General features: G+C 30.9%; 1 protein-coding gene across 1 annotated transcript; it reads right to left on the minus strand.

Moving 5' to 3' along the window:
* Positions 1-941: 941 nt before the first annotated feature.
* On the minus strand, positions 942-19,307 carry LOC105788345 (agamous-like MADS-box protein AGL18). Its single transcript, XM_012615205.2, has 8 exons — positions 19,126-19,307; positions 18,706-18,781; positions 17,553-17,620; positions 17,015-17,114; positions 4,171-4,212; positions 4,022-4,063; positions 3,789-3,937; positions 942-1,349 (listed from the first exon to the last, which is right to left on the minus strand). Exons 1-8 carry the CDS (start codon positions 19,305-19,307, stop codon positions 1,304-1,306), a joined length of 705 nt encoding a protein of 234 aa, XP_012470659.1. The 3' UTR covers positions 942-1,303.
* Positions 19,308-19,543: the final 236 nt, after the last annotated feature.

The raw sequence follows: 19,543 nt of genomic DNA on the forward strand, positions 1-19,543 counted from the left end.
CGACAATTCTGGGCGCAATCTGGAAATACTTATGCAGCGACATGAGTACCAAAATAGGAAAAAATTAAGGATAAATAGGTTAAGATCCACTGAGTTATAAAATACAATTTACTGAACTGAAAATGCTAAAATATGTGCTAAAGATAACTAAATGGGGACAAATTAACCAATAAGTAGGGAGAAAACATATGTTCTTTCTAGTACTATCACATATTTTAACCTAATTTAAAAATATGAATATTTTAATTATATAAATATGAGTATTTGTTTAAATAATGTTTAGCCGTTTATCCCTTACAACTTTGGTGTGTCAATATGCACTTTTATATATGTACTATATGTAATTTAAATTAAGTTTTAATTAAGGATTATTTATTGTTAAGTTTATATATGACATTGATTATTACAAAATATTTTCTTATTATAAAATAAATTTTGATTGTTAAAAGGAAATTGCACTGTAATATTTTATAACAAATATATTTTTGTCATGTTTGTTTTATAAAGAATAAAGTAAAATATAAATTTATAGATATAAAATAAACTCATTAAGCATTGAAAAGATAAGAAAATGTTAAATGTCTGTTTGTTTCATTGAAAAAAATTTAAGAAATATTTTCAAGAAATCGCCAAATAATAGAAAATATTTTATACTGATTCATCTAAACATTAAAAATATTATATTATCTAAAAATTTATTTTCTAAAATTACTTTTCAGAACTGATTTTTAATTAAACAAACGGAGCCTAAATGTGAAGCGATATAGAATATGTAAATAAATAAACAATATTTTTATATAAATACCAAAGCATGGGCTAACAAGTCAAATATCAAATTTAAAGCACAATGTCAAAATATTAGCCGAAAAATAGAATTAAATCCAATCAAAGAGCAATTTTACGCCCGCTTCAAAATAAAGTCAAATAGACTCGGACTTAGGCATACTGAACAGAGTAACTCGTACTTACACTTTCAAAAAAAATTAAAATAAATAAACAATACTTTTCCGTATTCAACACTCACTTAACCCAATAGAGAAGTTGATTGCATTTTGAATCAGCAAGTTGAGTTTTGAAACATGAGACTAATTAAAAAAAGTGGTTTATTTGCTGAGACCACAGCGTAGAGCACTAATCAATCTGCAAATTGTAGGATGAGAGAACCCAAAAAGAAATCTAATTGCCTAAAGAGATGATTAAGAGTTTGAAGAAATTAACTGAAGCTAGCAGGTTTTTTTCTTCTTTATTAAGGTAGGTAAAATCATTCTAGGCTATTTGACTCTCTAAATCATTATTATCTGCTTCAATTTTTTTTCAATTTTCTCTTGCGTTCATCATCTGATGACAACCTGAAAATCAAACATAAATTTCTCAATAAGTGCTACAACCTTACAAATATTAATTTTAATTAATTCAAACTTTATCAAATAGGGTTAAATTATATTTTTATATTATAAATAAATCAAACACTTTCTTAATAGTATAAAAAAACAAATATAAAATCTTTTGAACCAACATTATTCACACTATTTCCAAATTTCTATTATATTTCATTATTAATAATATGGATTTTAATTTAAAAATATTATTTTTAAATGAATGTATTAGATAATAAATAAAGAAGCTCAAGTTTAGATTAAAGTTTTTGCTTTTAAAGTTTTATTTTTATTTTCGTTATTCTTAAAAAGAAACTTATTTGGTTAAGAAAAACATGGTATAAAATTTATGTATAACAAATTTATTTTAATATTTCTATTTCTTATTAACTTTATAAAATAAATTAATATGAAAATTGAAGTTTACAAAAGAAATTACTTTGTTTTCATGACATTAAATTTTACATTTACATTAAGAATAATAAGTATTTTATTATTTTGAAATAAATTTAACATCGAATCAATAAAATTTCATTTAGTATATAATAATTCATCACATCCTGTAAGAAAGATTTTAAAATAATAAAATTTATTTAAAATTTTAGTTTTAGAAACAAATTAATTAAATTTAAAATGAGAAATTATTTAATACACTATCAGTAAAATTTTTAAATTCTACAAGTAGGATTAAAAATTGACAAATATCTTATAAACATATAATAAAAAATTAAAAATTAAAAAAACACATTACAATTTTTTAAATCTTTTATGGAATATACTATTGAAGTTATATATATTAAATGATATTTATCCTTGTTTGATACGTTTACTATCATTAAATTGGATTTTGTTATTTCCTATTGAAGTCAAACTCAATAAACTTTTTATAATAATGTATAATCACATGTTTTAAAATAGTAGAACAAGTATATATTCTCAAATAATAATATTAATTATGAGAAAAAATTAAATTATTGACAAATTTAGTCACTAATAGATGCTGACATGATTAATGAAAATAACGATAAACTAACATATGACATGTCACATGAATAAGCATTTTCATGATGCATATCACACTAACGTATATCTAAAAATAATGAAGACTAAAAATTATAAAATTTACTAAAATGTGTACCTTCATAATGAACTTGAAAAGAAAAATGTTCTCGTTCATTTGAACTTGAGCAACTGTCTAGATTCGAAATGGTTTAGAATATTATAAAAATATTAAAATTTGTAAAAAAATATTTAAAATGGTAAAATTATACATGATTGTTAATAATTATTCAAAATTTTATAAAATCCTAAAATTATTAAAATTACTAGAAATAGATATATAAAATGAATTTTTGGATAAAAGATGTTGAAGTAGAATTGAATCTGAACAAATCATTTGTTTAGATTCATCATTGACATAATATTATAAAAATTATTAAGAATAGTAAAATTATAAAATTATTAAAATTATAATAAATTATAAAAATTAATAATTATTGAAAATAACATACAAAAAGTATTACAATCATAATCCTCAATCTAATATTTAAAACTTAATTTGTTGTTCCTTCAATTACAGGTTTTGGATAGAAACACTCTAGCAGCTAAGTCTCTAAAAATGAGGCCCTCAAAAATTTAGAAATTATATGATGTTGGTACTCATATTTTCATAAAATTTAAGATTTTATATTCATACTTGAAAAGTTAATAATAAGTTTCTTCTATAATCTATGCTTCCTAAATTTAAAACTATTTACTTTTAAAATTGATAAAATTGAATAATGAATTGATAGACTTTTTTACCAAAATACTAACAAATAAACTATGATTGGATTAAAAATTTAAATAACAAAATAGAAAAGTTAGGAGTAAATCTTAAATCCTATTCGACTTATTTTGAGCTAAAATTTATGGACCCTAAAGGAAATTATTAAAATCTTGAATACAGATGCAAATGTCAAAATCTGATGATATTTTTTATATAATTATTTATATATATATTTTTATAATATTTTAAATCACATTCGAATGAATCGTAGATAAATAGTTGTTCATGTTCAAATTAGACTTTCACTTGTCAAAGTTTATTTTAGATGTGTATTTTCTAGTTTTAGATTTTTTATATTTATGAGTTACTTTTATAATGTTTCAAACCACGTTTAAAATAAACCTAGATAAATCATTGTCTAAATTTCATTTCCTTAACTTCATTTTAGAGGTACATGTTCTTAGTAATTTTTAAGATTTTTTATTTTATTAGTTGTACACATGATAATCACACCAATGTCTGTTAAAAAATAAACTAGTGAATGGTATTTCCATTAATAAAAAGGTGTAATGGATATGCAGGGCTTGGTAAAAGTTTTTATTTAAAAATAAATGAAAAAAGAAAATGGGAATGAGCATACATACCCCAAGTCCAAGTGCAAGGAAGTGTCTGAATGATGATGATAGTGGTGGTCAAAATGAAAATCTGGCTTTGAAGTATTGAGAGAAATTTTTGTTTGCAGCGGATTGAAATCAAGTGAATTAGAGCTTGTTTTTTGCTGCAGTTCCTCAACCTTAGTATACATTAGGGAAAATAGAAGATTAGAAAGCCCGAATTGCAACACATAACTACCTCCTCTTCTTTTCTTATGGCCTACCTGTTTACGTAGACTCTGGTTCTCAAGAATAGCTTTCTGCTCCTGAAAATGAAATATATTAAAGCAAAATTGATGGTTAAAATAATGACGTTGTTTTCGTCTTAATGGCTAAAATAAGCATTGGATTGGCATATTAAATTTTAATTTACCTGTAGTCTACATCTTTTAAGCTGCTCTAGTAGAATTTGCTCCTGAAATAAGACAAGTCCAGTTTAAGAATTAAGGTGGTCAATGTTTTGCAAATAATGGAATGAGCAAATACTATTAGTATGAATCTATGTTACTGGAATTTAGAGTTGAGTGTCTATTTCTTATATGGATATTCGCAGGGATAAAACCATGGAGAGACAGGTAGGTCCTTGTTCAAATAGTTAAATTCCACTTTTTATTCTTTCTAAATATTTATAATTTAATCAACTTCTTTTAACTTCCGTAAATGAAAATTGCATTTATTAATTAAAATTATAGCAATTTGAAATCTACCACAAAATTTGCCCAAAGTAGAAATATGGGAGTTGCTTGTAGATAGGGAAATTAAGTATGGGATTCTCAAGGTGTGTTTTCATTTTTGTGGAGACTAGGGTATTTAAAGTGAACTTCCAACTTGTTAGCCGTTATTTTATTTGCAAAGAGCTACCTCCCATAGGGGTAAATCATGAATGGTCTCGAGATAAGGTCACTTTATAACCTACCTCTTAACTAGGGGTATAATTATTATACCACTATCTCGAGTTGGACATGTGGCAACATGAGAAGTGATTGGAGAAACTCCTACGGATGAATTACCCTCTGCCTTATACCATCCAGATAATTACTCAATGACCGGCCGCCTGCATGCTTCGTACCACCTGTGAGAAGGAACATCCATTCTTAACCACCTAATTGGACCCTCTGTTAGGCAGCCTATTGTTAGCAGGTGCATTCTCCTCAAGAGGGGACCACTTGGGAACCATCACCTACCTATAAATACCCCAATATACAACATACTAAGGGGCTTCCTCTTCCTCTCCAAAAGCCCTAACATACTAAACTCTTATCCTCCTCCACACCATTCTCCTATTTTTTTGGCTCTCAGCCCAACGAGGGTGAACCAACCTACCTCGCACCATCACCCTCTCCACCTACTTCATCTTTGTTGATGCCCCATATCAACAACCACCGATAGAAGTAACTAATTCTTTCGTCGTGAGTGCTCTCCAAAAAGGTAAATGACTGACAATAAAATGTTTTCTATTCTCATGACCAGGATTAGGCTCCCAACCACATAGTTAAATAATGAAGTGAACAACCAGTACATCATACTTCAATGTTCTCATGAGTGTTTTCTTTACCCATAATATTAGTGAATAAAAACACATTTAGTAGATTAAGTTGGTTGGTTCGATACTTAAACCATATAGGTTGAAATAATATATATTAATGAACAGTATAAATTAGAAAAGAGGATAAAATAAGTATTATTTTATTAACTTTTAGTTTTTTTTAATTTCAAAATTTACATTATGTTTTAGATTCTTTTAACCCTATTTTAGATTCATTTTGTAACGTACATTTTAAAGACATTTATATCATTTGATTAATAATATAATTAAAAAACAGTTTACTTTCATCCTTAGTTCTTTTATGAATATGATTTCCTTAAATTGTTTTGATTTTTGGGTTGAACTGAAAATGAAAATCCAACTAATTTTACATTTCATTCGATTTTTAATCCTTGTTGTCAATACCATAAACAAAAACTCAAAACTGGGACTGGACATTAGGCTTGAAACTCCATATATTTTGTGTAATATATAGTTACATCACTATATTATTTAAATATTATATATTTATTTTATTTTGAATCTGTTAATGAAGAGCATTATATAGATTTTGAGAATATATATATATATATATATTTGTACTGTGTTATTGTTGTGATGTCATGGTTTGTATCTTATTGTAATTATATTTTGTATTTTGTTTATGTATGGTATCCAAAATTACTAAATCTACTTCGGATACCTTCCTTCCTCTCTCATAGGGATGCTATGCAATACAAGAATCTTTTCCCTTAACGCTTTCATTCATTCTATTTTGGTAAAATAATTTTTAGTTTCTCTCACTTGAGTAACTCAGTCTTTTCTTTAAAAAATTAAAAATTTTAATTATTATCAATTTTGAAAATAAACAACTAAGGACAATTAATCACAACATTCGATGTCTTTCGTCAAATTGTATATGATTTTGATTCTTATAATAACAAATTTTGCCTTCGATGTTTACATATTTTATTATTTTGGCCTTAATTCTAAAAGGTCCAATGAATTCAACCTCAACATTTACACAAATGTAGTGGGGTAAATTTGTTAAATTAAAATCAAATTGACAAAATGTGTAAACTTTGATGGATAAATTTGTTATTATACCAATTAAAATCATGTACAATTGATGAAAATATTAACCATGTAATTAATTGTCCTTAATTACTTAGCCACTTTCGAAATTGACAGAGATTAAATCACTCTATTTTTTTCAAAGAGATCAATTTACTCAATTTTGAAATTGAGAAAGATGGGAAAGCTATTTTAATTACCTTCTATGCTTGTAATGCAAATAAATTTCCATTTGATAGTTATTTAGATTTAAAAGAGTAGGAGTAATAAGTTGATTAAAAGGAAATGAAATGCAAGTATTTTCTGTGTGGAGTGTGTCTCACATTTCGGATGAAACAGAGCCGACGACACGACACCGACATCTTGACGAGATGAATCGCCATGTCTTGATGATGCGAAGAAGGACGTCCCAACAAGGCAATATGCCACGTCACGACGTGGCAACGTGTTTCCCACTAAACTAGGTTTCTTCTCCTAGTTAAACTCGGTTATGTTTTCCCAGTCAAACTCTGATACCTCTAGGATATTCTAATCATATTAGTCATGAATTTTAGCCTATAAATATGACTTTTAGCAATTCTAGAGATATTGATTCAACAACATAATTAAGAGAGAGTTTGTGAGAATTTCGGGAGAACTTTGTATTTTTGGGTACAAGTTTGGTTCGTTTGTTCTCCATCTTGTACTCCTCTTTCAGTTTTTTGCAATTTTAGTGAAGTTTCTTTGCCAGTGGTTTTTTATCCTATTCAGAGGATTTTTCCACGTAAATATTTGTATCCAATTTTTCATTTTTTGTTCCATAATTCAGGTTTAACCTAGCAAACTGGTATCAGAGTTTGGTTCAATTTTTGCATTCAACTCGTTCAAATATGGCAATAACGTACGATATCGAAAAGTTAGATATGATCACAAATTTTAGATTATGAAAAATTCGAATGACGACAATTCTAGTTCAGAATGGTCTGAAAAAGGTCATTAGAGGGCAAAGGCCCGTAGATGCGAATACAAATAGAATGGAAGGAGTGTAACATCCTGTTCGACGGAATATTAATATTCGAATACTGTTCAAAGAATGGTTCGGATAAGATGAGTGGAAAAAGGATAGTGTTTAAACTAACCTAACGATAAGAACCATTTGGGTGCGCTATTGACGCCTATAGATTTATCCCAAAAGTCTTTGATTGGTGTGAATAGAATGAGCAGAGTATGTTATAAGTAATGAAGAAATAAGCCTTGTGCTGAGAATTTTATGTCAGCAATGAGGGTAATTAGTAACGATGGCCTTAAGCTAATCAAGATATAAGAAAAAAAATAGTTAGGAAGTAACCAAATGAGAACTAAGATAGTTAAGAACTAAAGAAAATACATGATTAGTTTTTGGAATTTGTAAGATTTGGACAAGACTATCAAATGATTGATGCGGCATTTATTGAGTCCCAATAAAGTTTAGGGACAGGTCAAAAGGCTTATAAAGGAGGATAGGAAAAACTCCTTAGGGCTAAGTAAAAGGCTCAAGGATTAGGTGAGGGTGAGGTAAGGTGATGCCTGAATGGTGAAATATGAAGTCTATGAGTAAATAAAGTGTTGTTCACCCCATTGATGTTCTTGGCATATATGTGGGTGCGTAACCAGTATATATACATATATATAGAAATATGATATGAAGTACCATTGGGAAAAGACGACCAGAAAAGTACTAAGGGGAGTTAAGTAAATGAGGTTACCACCATAGAGGCGTGATGTACCAATGCGTAATTAGTTGGGCTGTCGGCTACGAAGGATTGGCGAGAACCCAGGTATAACCTATGTATGCATTTGTATGCCCACATGTGTTGCCTTACAGCTGTCGTGCATTTAATTGGTGATCACGTGGATTAATAAATGTATCGAACATCCACTTAACAAAGGAAAATATCTGATTACAGGGTAAGTGTTAGGGAACTGTTCATTACTTCCTCAGGAAGTATCCTTCATGTATATAAGGATGAGCTAAAGGAGAAAAAATAATCTCATCCTTTAGGATGAGCCGGGAATGAGAGGATCAACTTTGAGATACCCCTTTTGTAAGGTAAGTTTCCCGACCTAGCATGCTAAGTTGTCATGAGAGCAAATCTATTTAAGCTTAGTAACAAAAAAGGTAATGCCTTGTTGTACGATTCTGGTGTTTAAGTGAGAAAAGAAAGATCTTAATGAGTTTCTTATGGTTTAATGTTTAGGAGCTATTGATCTACTCGATGTAAGCCTAGATCTGAAGTTAAGCTGCCTTTAAGGCTAACAGGTGAGTCTCTGAACTAACTCTTACTTGCATGTTTGCATGATAATCTTGTTTGTTTTGAATGGCTAATCTACGAAATGAAAAGGTAAGGTATACAAGTGTGATGTTTGAAGATGGTGTGCTTCTGTTATGAAGAAAGAATGAACTTGATGATATGTTTCTTTTCTGAAGAAAGTATGTATGCATGAATGTGTCTGAAAGTATGATTTTGTCATGAACAAGTCTCTACATAAAGTTCAAATGCATGTCTAGAAGAGTAGTCTATTGTATGAGTTTGCATATCGAGTCTACTTGCATGTGAGTCAGTTAGGACAATAAACACGAATTCTAGTCATGGCAAGAATATCATATAGTGTAACACCTAGTTTGAGATTATGGCATCATATAGGAAAATTGAAAACCGCATAGTATAAGACCTAGTTTGAGATTATGGTATCATGTGGGGAAAGATAAAGGACGGTTGGGGTGAGTACCAGACAATGAGGGGCAAACCTCAAGACATTAAGTTTAGGCAAATCCCTATCGTCAAAAATGTTATTTACCGAAAAGTGAAAGCCTTTGTGGTTGTTTTTTGTAATGTAGAACTCTTTGTGGCTGTTCTCTATTATATGTGAGCCCTTGTGGCTGAATCTGTTACATGTGAGCCTTTGTGGCTGTTCTATTATGGGAAGATTCTTCGTGGCTAATATTGATAAAGTAAAGCCTTAGTGGCTAATTTTGTTGTATAAGAGCCTTTGAGACTAATTCTATTATGAGAAGAGCCTTTGTGTTTATATCTGTTAAATGTGCCTTCGTGGTGAAGTCTATTATATGTTGACGCCTTTATGTCTATCTACTGTTATGTAGACGCCTTTGTGGCTATCTATTTGTATGGATGCCTCTATGGCTATCTTGTGTACGTGTTTGGATGCCTTGGTGGCTATCTAATATGAGTAGGTGCCTTTGTAGCTACCAAAAGTTGCGTGGATGCCTTTGTGGCTATCTAAGTCAGTGGATGATTTCGTGGCTATCTTTTGATCAAACGAGTATTTGAAGCTTCCAAGAAACAATGGAAGATATCTGAGGTCAGGAATACGCTTTAGTGGTGTAGCCCATGAAAGTGACCACAAAACAAAGATTCAATGGCAACATCGAAGTGGTGAACCCTAATAAAGCTTGGGTGAATGAATATCTAAAGAAAAGGTAAAAGTACGATATCTAATGAACTATGTCAAAAAGGTTTCAGATGTTAAGGATGAGATGGACTCTGTATAAATGAAAGGGGAAAAGGGTCAGTAAGGTGAAAGGGGGCCAGAATGAAATGTGTGGTAGACACGAGAAGAGCAAGGATCCAATATGGATAAGAGGATGAAGAAGTAATGAGTGGTACATGTAGTACATTCTTAAAGAAGTTTTAGTAGATTACGCATGAACTGCACTATAAGGAACGATAGAGCAAAGTACCCACCAAAGAAGGACATAGGCCAAACGAATACACAAAGTGTTCAGTATGCTACGATGTAATGGAAAAGGTAATAGAGATTTACTAAGTTCTCAAGAACTTACATAGGTTATTTCCTATTTCAGGTTGCAAAGAGTCTTGTGTGGAGGGACAATGTTAAGGTTACACCAGTAGAGCAGTGATTCGTGTTGATGTGCATACAGAGAAATAAAGTTACGAGAGAGAAGTCTACTTATTTAATGGAATAAGAGGTCATCGTTCATGCCAAGAAATGCTATAAAAGTACAAGTTGTATAGAAAGTTATAAGGCGAAGTGAAGTCTGCACATAAGATTTTAAGTAATACTTTGTATACATGTAATAGAAAAGAGCAAAGTCTTAAGTATTGAACTTCGTAGTTTATTTCAAAATGTAAAGGCAAACATACATTTATACAAAAAGTTAATCATAATATGCATAAATGATGTATTTCAAGTAAAAGACTTATAGGTTTTATTAGGCCAACATTACAATAGTTACATAGGTGAATAGAGGAGTCTAGGTTACGTCTGTTTTAGGAAGTAACACCCAAGACTCATATCAGATCGATTGGGTCAGGTGGAGGGCGTTACAAGGAGCTTGATGAGAAAGCACTGTCAACAATTCAATTGTGTCTCATAAACAATGTCTTGTAGGAGGTATTTACAGAAAAAACGGTAGCAACCTTGTGAGGAAATTTTAGGCCCTTTGCATGAAAAAGTCTATCGTAAATCGTTTGGTATTGAAATAATAATTATACACATTTCGTATGGAAGAAAGTGAGCCTATTAGGGCTCACATCAGTGAATTTTTTACTTTCCTTAATGACTTGAGGAATGTCGAGGCCAAAATAGACGAAAATTAGGCTATGTTATTACTTTGTTCTTTACCTACTTCATACAAAACTTTTAGGGAAACCCTATAATTTATGGTAGAGAGAGACTCTCATTTGAGGACATGAAGGGAAATTTATTAAGCGAGGATAAACTCGACAACAAGTTAGGTTCAAAGAACAAGTCAGATGGGCAATCCTCAATTTTGGTTGCTAGAGGAAGGCAACAGTCTAAGGATTCGGGTTAAAGAAGATTTAGAGCGAGATTGAAATCAAGAAACCATGACAAGCAATGTTGCTATTACAAAAGATGGGTCACATCAAGGTAGAATGTTATAAACTTCAGAATAAAAATAAAAGAGACGTAAAAAATGACAATAAAAGAAAGCAGAAAGCTGATGTAGACAATGCTAGTGTAGTCGAGGAGAGAGGTGATGAGTTATTATTGGTGTCAACTATCGAAAGGTCTAAGTTTACATCCGAGTGGATCTTGGATTTAGGGTGTTCTTACCATATGTGTCCCAATAGAAACTAGTTCTCCACATATAGTTCGGTTGAAGGTGGAGTTGTGCTTATAGAAAACAACTCACCTTGCAAAATAAACGACATTGGTACCTTTCATATTAGGATGCATGACAAGATATTCAAAACATTATTAGATGTCAGGTATGTGTCTGATTTAAAGAAGAATCATGTCTTTTTGGGTATTCTAGACTTGAATGGTTACAAGATTGTCATTAAGTTAAACGACTTAAAAGTATCTCGTGGAGCTCTTGTTTTTATGAGAGGGCAGAAAGTTGGTAGCCTATACATTTTGCAAGGTTCAACAGTATCTAGTTCAACAATAATTATGGAAGCAAAGGTGAAATTTTCACCACGTCACGACAAAGGCTCTCCTGACTGTTAGAGTATGCCCAAAGACCAATCATGAGATGATTGTAATAACATACTTATTTTACCTCGTTTATTAATAAGACATTACCATTATTATTTCAGTTTCTTTCTATGTATATAAATAAAATATTTTATAATAATATACTGAGAATAATATGATTATTCTTTAAAGGTCCTTAGTCGAGTATTATTGTGGGCTTGGACAACAATAATACATTAAGACTAACATGTAATTTATTGATGACAAAGTGTTGTCATTGACATAGGATGTCAAAATCAATACATGAGTATGTGTGCTAGAGAACAATATATTGGATTGACCCATTATAAGTATGTTTCTTGGATTATTATGTAATAGCCACAACATTACTCATAGTGATTACTATGTATACGATCCTCAGACTTGAGATCATCATTATCTCAACATCGTGAGTCCTATATTTTGATACAGTCAAACGTCCACCGTAACTGGTTGTTTTATAAAGGATGATGTTGGATATACCACAATCTATGTAGTAGGATATGGTTGATCAATATAGGATTTATCCCTCCTACATAATGGGAGCAATATCTTAGGTCACTTGATTGAGTGAGACTAGAAATGCATGACCATGCTCGAGTAAGTTGATATGAAATATCATACTTATTTGTTTACCATAGTCTACTCAGGATATCAAGAAACATTAGATGAACTATGCAAGTGTGACTATTCCATGACTTATGTACATTCTAGATATAAAGGACAAAATGATTTAATACATGATAGGTTAATCACAGAGAGGTTATGTCGAATCATGACTTCTTGTAACTTAAGTAGCAATGATGCATTGCTAGATGCCACTCATTGTTTGTAATATTAAAATCGTTCTAGTATTACTACTAACGTTACAAGACCCTATAGGGTCACACCCTATGGTTGAAACAAACGGAATCCAAACATAGTTGGTATTGTTTTTTACCTATCACATGAATTAAATTGATTATAGAATTAATTTAATTGAGCGATTAAATATTGAATGAATTATATGTACAAGTATGTTGTGCACATAATGAGAACATGGTTAAATTAATATATATGAATTTGATTCAGTATAAAATTTAACTAAACATAATTTTCTCAAATCCTTGTTATAATTATTGTAATTATAATTTACGATAGAATATTATTATAATTATTGTAATTGTAATTTTTCATCAAACATTATTATAATCATTATAATTATAATTATTATATTCGGTTAATTATTATAATGAATTTTGATTCATATTAAAATATCAACTATTCCCAAATTAGGAAATATAGGGTTTTTAAAAAAAATCTAATATACTCAAAATATATAGAATGAGGTCTAGCAACCATCAAATAGATTTTTCTCTCTGGAAAAGTTTAAGAGAGTTCTTGTCGTTCGTTGTCACACCGGATGGATTATGTAGAGACCAAAAATTTTCATAGCGGCTTGGAATTGACATAAAAATGTGTAATCAGTTTCACAACAATTATCTTTGATTTTCCAGATAATTAAAGGTAATCGTTCACATACTTTTCTCATCTCATTTGTTCCTCGCACATGGATCCTTGGATGTGATCACCAAGTTTTTTTTTGCTGTGCCATGGGGGTGTACCAGTGTTCTAACACTGACGTCACAAAAACGCGACAAAATTATATCTTTACAGATTTTGAATCAACCTAATTATGGCACATGTGACTCGGTCATATAAGCGAAAAAGGCATAACCGTTTTGATAAAAAAAAGTTCTTCTTACAAGCACAAGAGTTGGAAAGCTAGATTTCTGCGAGAATTGCGTTTATGGGAAATAAACTCGAGTCAGCTTTGATTCGACAGTGCATAAGACAAAAAGGACCCTTGACTACATTCATTCCGATTTACAGGGTCTGGCTCCATTTGTCTCCAAATGAGGTAGTAGATATTTTCTAACTTTTATTAATGCTCACTCTAAGAAAGTTTGGATTTATTTCCTAAAACACAAGAATGAAGCCTTCAAGATCTTTAAGCAATGGAACACCTTACTAGAAAAGTAGACTGGGAAGTCCATAAAGTGGTTAAAAACGGATAATGGTCTTAAGTTCTGTTCAGTTGAGTTTAACAATTTCTGCAAACAAGAAGGAATCGAAAGACATCATACAGTTGTTGGTACCCCGCAGTAGAATGGTGTTGCCAAACGAATGAACAAAATGTTACTTGAGAAAGCCTGATGTATGCTTTTCAAAACAGGCTTAGAAAAGGAGTTTTAGGGTGAAGCAATTAACATGACAAGTTATTTGGTGAACCAATATCCACATCAAGCATTGGATGGAAATGTTCCTAAAGAGATTTGGTCAGGTGATCCTCCTAATTACTCTAACCTTAGAGTATTTAGTTGTCTTGCTTATGCTTGAGTTAGTCAGGGAAAGCTTGAACCAAGGGCTGTGAAATGTATTTTTCTAGGTTTTTCTACTGGGATAAAAGGCTATAAGTTATGGTGCCCAAAAACTAGTAAGATAATCGTCAGTAGAGATGTTATGTTTAATGAGACATCAATGATTTTCTCAAAAAGGGGGTCACCAGGTAAAAACAACATAAAGAACCAAATGTTTCAAGTAAGGTGGTGTCGAAAACAAAAACAGACAATGATGTCACGGAACCCAACATCGCAATGTCAGAATGAAAAGGGGCGACGTCCTAACGAGGAGAATCGCCACATCGCGATGTCACGTAGAAATCATGAAATTGATGTCTCTTCAATGTAACAAAAGGTTTTCGAAGCCACTCCATCCTAATTAGAGACCCCTACATCTCAACTTTAAAACTATAAGTTAGCTCGAGATAGAAAAAGGCGAGAGATCAAACCACCACAAAAATATTGTGAAGGAAATCTAGTGACATATGCTCTAAGTGTTGCAGAGAGCATTGATTTAGCCGACTATTCAAATTATTCAATAACAGTAAAAGCTTTTGATTCCAGCAAGTGACTTGTTTCTATGGAAGAAAATATGGAGTCCTTCAATAAGAACGAGACTTGGAAACTCGTTAAACCACCCACTGGAAAGAAAATAGTTAGTTGCAAGTGAGTATCCAAAAAGAAGGAAGGATCGGGTTGAGGTGACACTAGATATAAGGTGACGGTCGCGAAGGGTTACAGTCAAGTGGAGGGAGTTGATTTTCATGATTTTTTCTCTCCTGTTGCAAAACATATGTCCATTCGGGCACTGTTAGCTTTTGTTGCATTACACAATCTCGAATTAGAGTAGTTGGATGTGAAAACTGCATTCTTTCATGGTGACCTAGATGAGGAAATTTATATGCAGCAACCTGAAGGCTTCAATATCGAAGGTAAGGAAGATCATGTTTGTCTTCTTCAGAATTCATTATATGGCCTAAAGCAGTCCCCTCAGCATTGGTACAAGAAGTTTGATTTCTTTATGTTAAGTATTAGTTTCGTTCGGAGTTGGATGACAGTTGTGTACATCTACAACGTTTAGATGATAGATAATTTATTTAATTGCTACCTTATATTGATGATCTATTAATTGCGACCAAGGATCCATCAAAAATAAATAGACTTAAAACCATGCTTAACTCTAAGTTTGAGATCAAGGATCTTAGTGCAACCAATAAAATTTTAGGGATGGAAACTTCATGAGATAAAAACTCCGGGAAGCTATTTCTGTCATAATAGAAATAAATTGAAAGGATTCTCGAGCAATTTAAAATGCAAGATTCTAAATCAATTAGTACTCCCTTTGCTGCACACTTCAAACTTTTGGCTTCAGAATCACCACAAAATGAATACGAAGAAAGGTACATGTCCTTGATTCCTTATTCTAGTGCACTCGAAAGTTTAATATATGCAATGGTTTGTACTCATCCTGATATTTCACATGTTGTTAGTGTAGTAAGTAAATACATGGTAAAACTCGACAAATTACACTAACAACCTGTTAAGTGGATTCTTAGATATTTCAAGGGGACATCCAATACTTGTTTGGAATTTGAAAGATGTTCAGAAGGCCTAGTCGACTATGTAGATTCAGATTATGTAGGAGACTTAGACAAAAGAAGATCTCTCATAGGTTATCTGTTCACTTTCAGCAATTGCACAATTAGCTAGAAAGCCACCCTACAGGCTACTATGGCATTATCAATTACAAAGGCAAACTATATGACTATCATAGAGGCTATGAAAGAGGCCATTTGGTTGAGAGATTTATTTAGGGAGTTGGTTGAGAGGTTTATTTGCGATAGTCAAAGTGTCATACATCTCACTAAATATCAGATGCATTTCAAAAGAACAAAGCATATAGACATTCAGTACCACTTTGTTCGAGAGGTGATTGCTCAAAGAGATGTTCAGATTCAAAAAATCGGCATAGAAAATAATCCAACTGATATGATGACAAAAAATCTTCAAATCTCCAAGTTCAAGCATTGCTTAGACTTAGTAAGTATTCGAAAAAGATCAAGTTAGACCCCGTCACAAAGAAGGTATTTCGAAAATACGAGTCAAGTGTGGAGATTTGTTGAGTGTGCCTCGCATTTCGAATGAAACAAAACTGACATCGTGATGAGGAAGAGTTGACGTCATGACGACATACACCGATGCCCCGACGAGAAGAATCGCCACATCCCGACTATGCGAAGAAGAACGTCCTGACGAGGTAACATGCCACGTCACGACGTGATGATGTGTTTCCCACTAAATCGAGTTTCTTATCCTAGTTAAACTTTGTTATCTTTCGTAGTCAAACTCTAATAACTCTAGGACATTCTAATTAGATTAGTCACAAATTTTAGCCTATAAATAGGGCTTTTATCAATCCTAGAGAAATTGATTCAACAACATAATTAAGAGAGAATTTCTGAGAATTTCGGGAGAACTTTGTATTTTTGGGTTCAAGTTTGTTTGTTTCTCCATCTTATACTCCTCTTTTGGCTTTTTACCGTTTTAGTGAAGTTTTCTTTGTCTGTGGTCTTTTATCCTCTTCGGAAGGTTTTCTACGTAAATATTTATGTTCAATTTTCTCGTATTTTGTTCTTGTCCATTGCATAATTCGGGTTTAACCCATCATTCTTACTAAATACTAAAACACCAGAAGGTGAATTAAGTTGGGTGGGTCAGACAATCCTTTCTCATGAAATTGATATTCGATTAGTAAATACCTTATGTTCTTTAACTGATAATATTCCTTCATTTAATTGATGCTCCAGTTGTTGTACTTCTTTGAAACTTAGACCCTCCAGCTCCTTACCATTCAATCGCCTGCAACTCCAAATCACACCTATTAAAAAATCGAAAACCAACTCGAACTGAATGTTTGGACAATTTATGGAATACAAGTTTAAAATTCATGATTACTTGAAATTGCATCAAATTCTATTTTTAGTAATATATAATTAATTTTAATTTTTTATGATATAAAATAAATATTGTATATTTAAAATAGTGAAAAATAATTTAAACGTTCTTGAAAAATTATTATTATTTTAAATAGTGATGAAAAAAGGTAGAAATTTTGTCAAATAATATTCAAAAGTCATAAAACAAAGCTTATTTACTAAAATAAGTCTAAAAATTCTAAAATAAAAATTCAAATGAAAAATTAAGAACCAAACCAACTTAACCGATATCATTCCTAATCTCAACATATATATATATACACACACATATGTAGACTTATCTTTCATTGAAATGACTTACATGTATGCCGCACGTAACTTTAAATACTCCTCTTTTAGAGCGCTTACGTCAAATGATTGTGAGTTTTGCTTATATAACCAAACAGAAGAAAAAGAAAAAAACTCTAGCATCAGAAACAATGTAATTTTTATTATTCACACCAAAAGGATGATCAAATGAAATACTTAATGCATGATTTGGCTCTTAAATAATGTCGTTTTGCTTTTCGTTTTGATACTTCAAACTTTTTTTTAATTGACATCTAAAGTTATATTCTATTGTCCAATTTACTCTAATAGCATTATCAATGTCAAAAAACTTAACAGACACATATCACCTATTAGTGAGTACAACGTTGCACATCCATCCAATTAGAACGCGACATGTGGAATTCACATAGATTGATATTAAATATGTATATATAAATTCTAAAAAAATTTAAAATAGAAAATTTGAATTTTTTTCGAAATAAAATTTAGAAAATTGTATAATATATAAATTTTAAATTTTAAAATTGGAATAATTTAGTTAAATTTTAGAAAATACAAAAGCTATCTAACTTTTAAAAGGAATTATAAATTCAATAAACTTTAAAATTTTAAAAAATAAAAATTAAATATATATAAACTCTAGAAATATTGCAATAATTTATAAAAATATTTCTTATATAAAATCCAAAAATATATCAACAAATTCTTAAAACTACAAAATATCAAAAACTCTAAAATATATAAATTCTAGAAAATGGTAATTATTTTTAAAAAGTTTTTTAAAACCTCAAATATAAATTTTTTCTGACTCAACAAAATTTTAAAAAATTTAAAAATTGAATATAAATTTAATTGCGAGAGTGAAATAAAGTCAACAATTGGTCAAAGTCAACGATAATTTTCTAAAATATTTAACTTTTTCCTTTTTATAAACTCTTTTCAATTTTTATATATATTTATTCTAATTAGATAGAAGTGTCACCTAGTGCGTTCTAGTATGTGAACTGATTTTTATAGCACTATTGAACTGAATTGAATAACGAAATATAAATTTAGATACTAATGGAGGCCAAGCATTTAAGTGGGAAAAATGAAATGTGGATGTAGTCTGTACATATTGCATACTCATTGTAGATCCAACTAGAAATGCAGATTAGGGAAATTTTAGTGAATGTTAGCATTACCTCTGCTTTTTGATCATCAGAAGGATGTTGTTCCACTACCTTCCCTCTGTTGTATCTTAAAAGAGTGTCTTCCATGCTACAATCATTCAATAGATGATGATGGCTAACAACTCAGTCCAATGTCTCCTCATTTTAAGACTCTCACAATAATTGGGCTTAAACCCATTATTAATATGTTGCCTTAACCTACCACTTTCAGCCATATTTTCTTTTACAAAACAAAGTGCCCATCCAATTCTACAATCTACAGATTCTATTTTCCTATTTTTAGAGTTGCCAATATTTTCTTTCTTCTTGCAGATTTTTCTCATAAAATAACGGAAACAGATAAAATAACTCACTCCATACAAATACCACCAATTAGGTAGCAAAGGTTTCTTTTGTGATTACAAAAAAGAAAAGAAAAGGTTTATAACGTACCTGGTGCTAGACCACTGGTAAAGCTTGCCGGTGGTAGAGAAAATAATGACACCAACCTCTGCATCGCATAAGATGCACAACTCTCTAGCTTTCTTCAACAACCCATTTCTTCGCTTTGAAAACGTTACTTGCCTACTAGTCAAATTCTCAATCTTCTTTATTTCAATCTTCCCTCTTCCCATTTTTTCTTTTCAAGCCAAAGCGACAGAGAAAAGAAAATTAAATAAATGAGAATATCTAAGAGAAGAAAGTAGTGATGTTTATATATAACTACGTTTCTGAGATTCTATAGGACAAATAATGGAAGGAAAGTGTGACCAAAATTAGGATATATTGTGTAAAAAAGGTGGCAGATGGGATATTGGGTTAATATACTAAATCATACCTCAATTTGATTTCAAACTTTAATGTGCTCTTC

This window comes from Gossypium raimondii, chromosome 2 (assembly GCF_025698545.1).
Source record: "Gossypium raimondii isolate GPD5lz chromosome 2, ASM2569854v1, whole genome shotgun sequence".
In the NCBI taxonomy this organism is placed as follows: Eukaryota; Viridiplantae; Streptophyta; class Magnoliopsida; order Malvales; family Malvaceae; genus Gossypium; species Gossypium raimondii.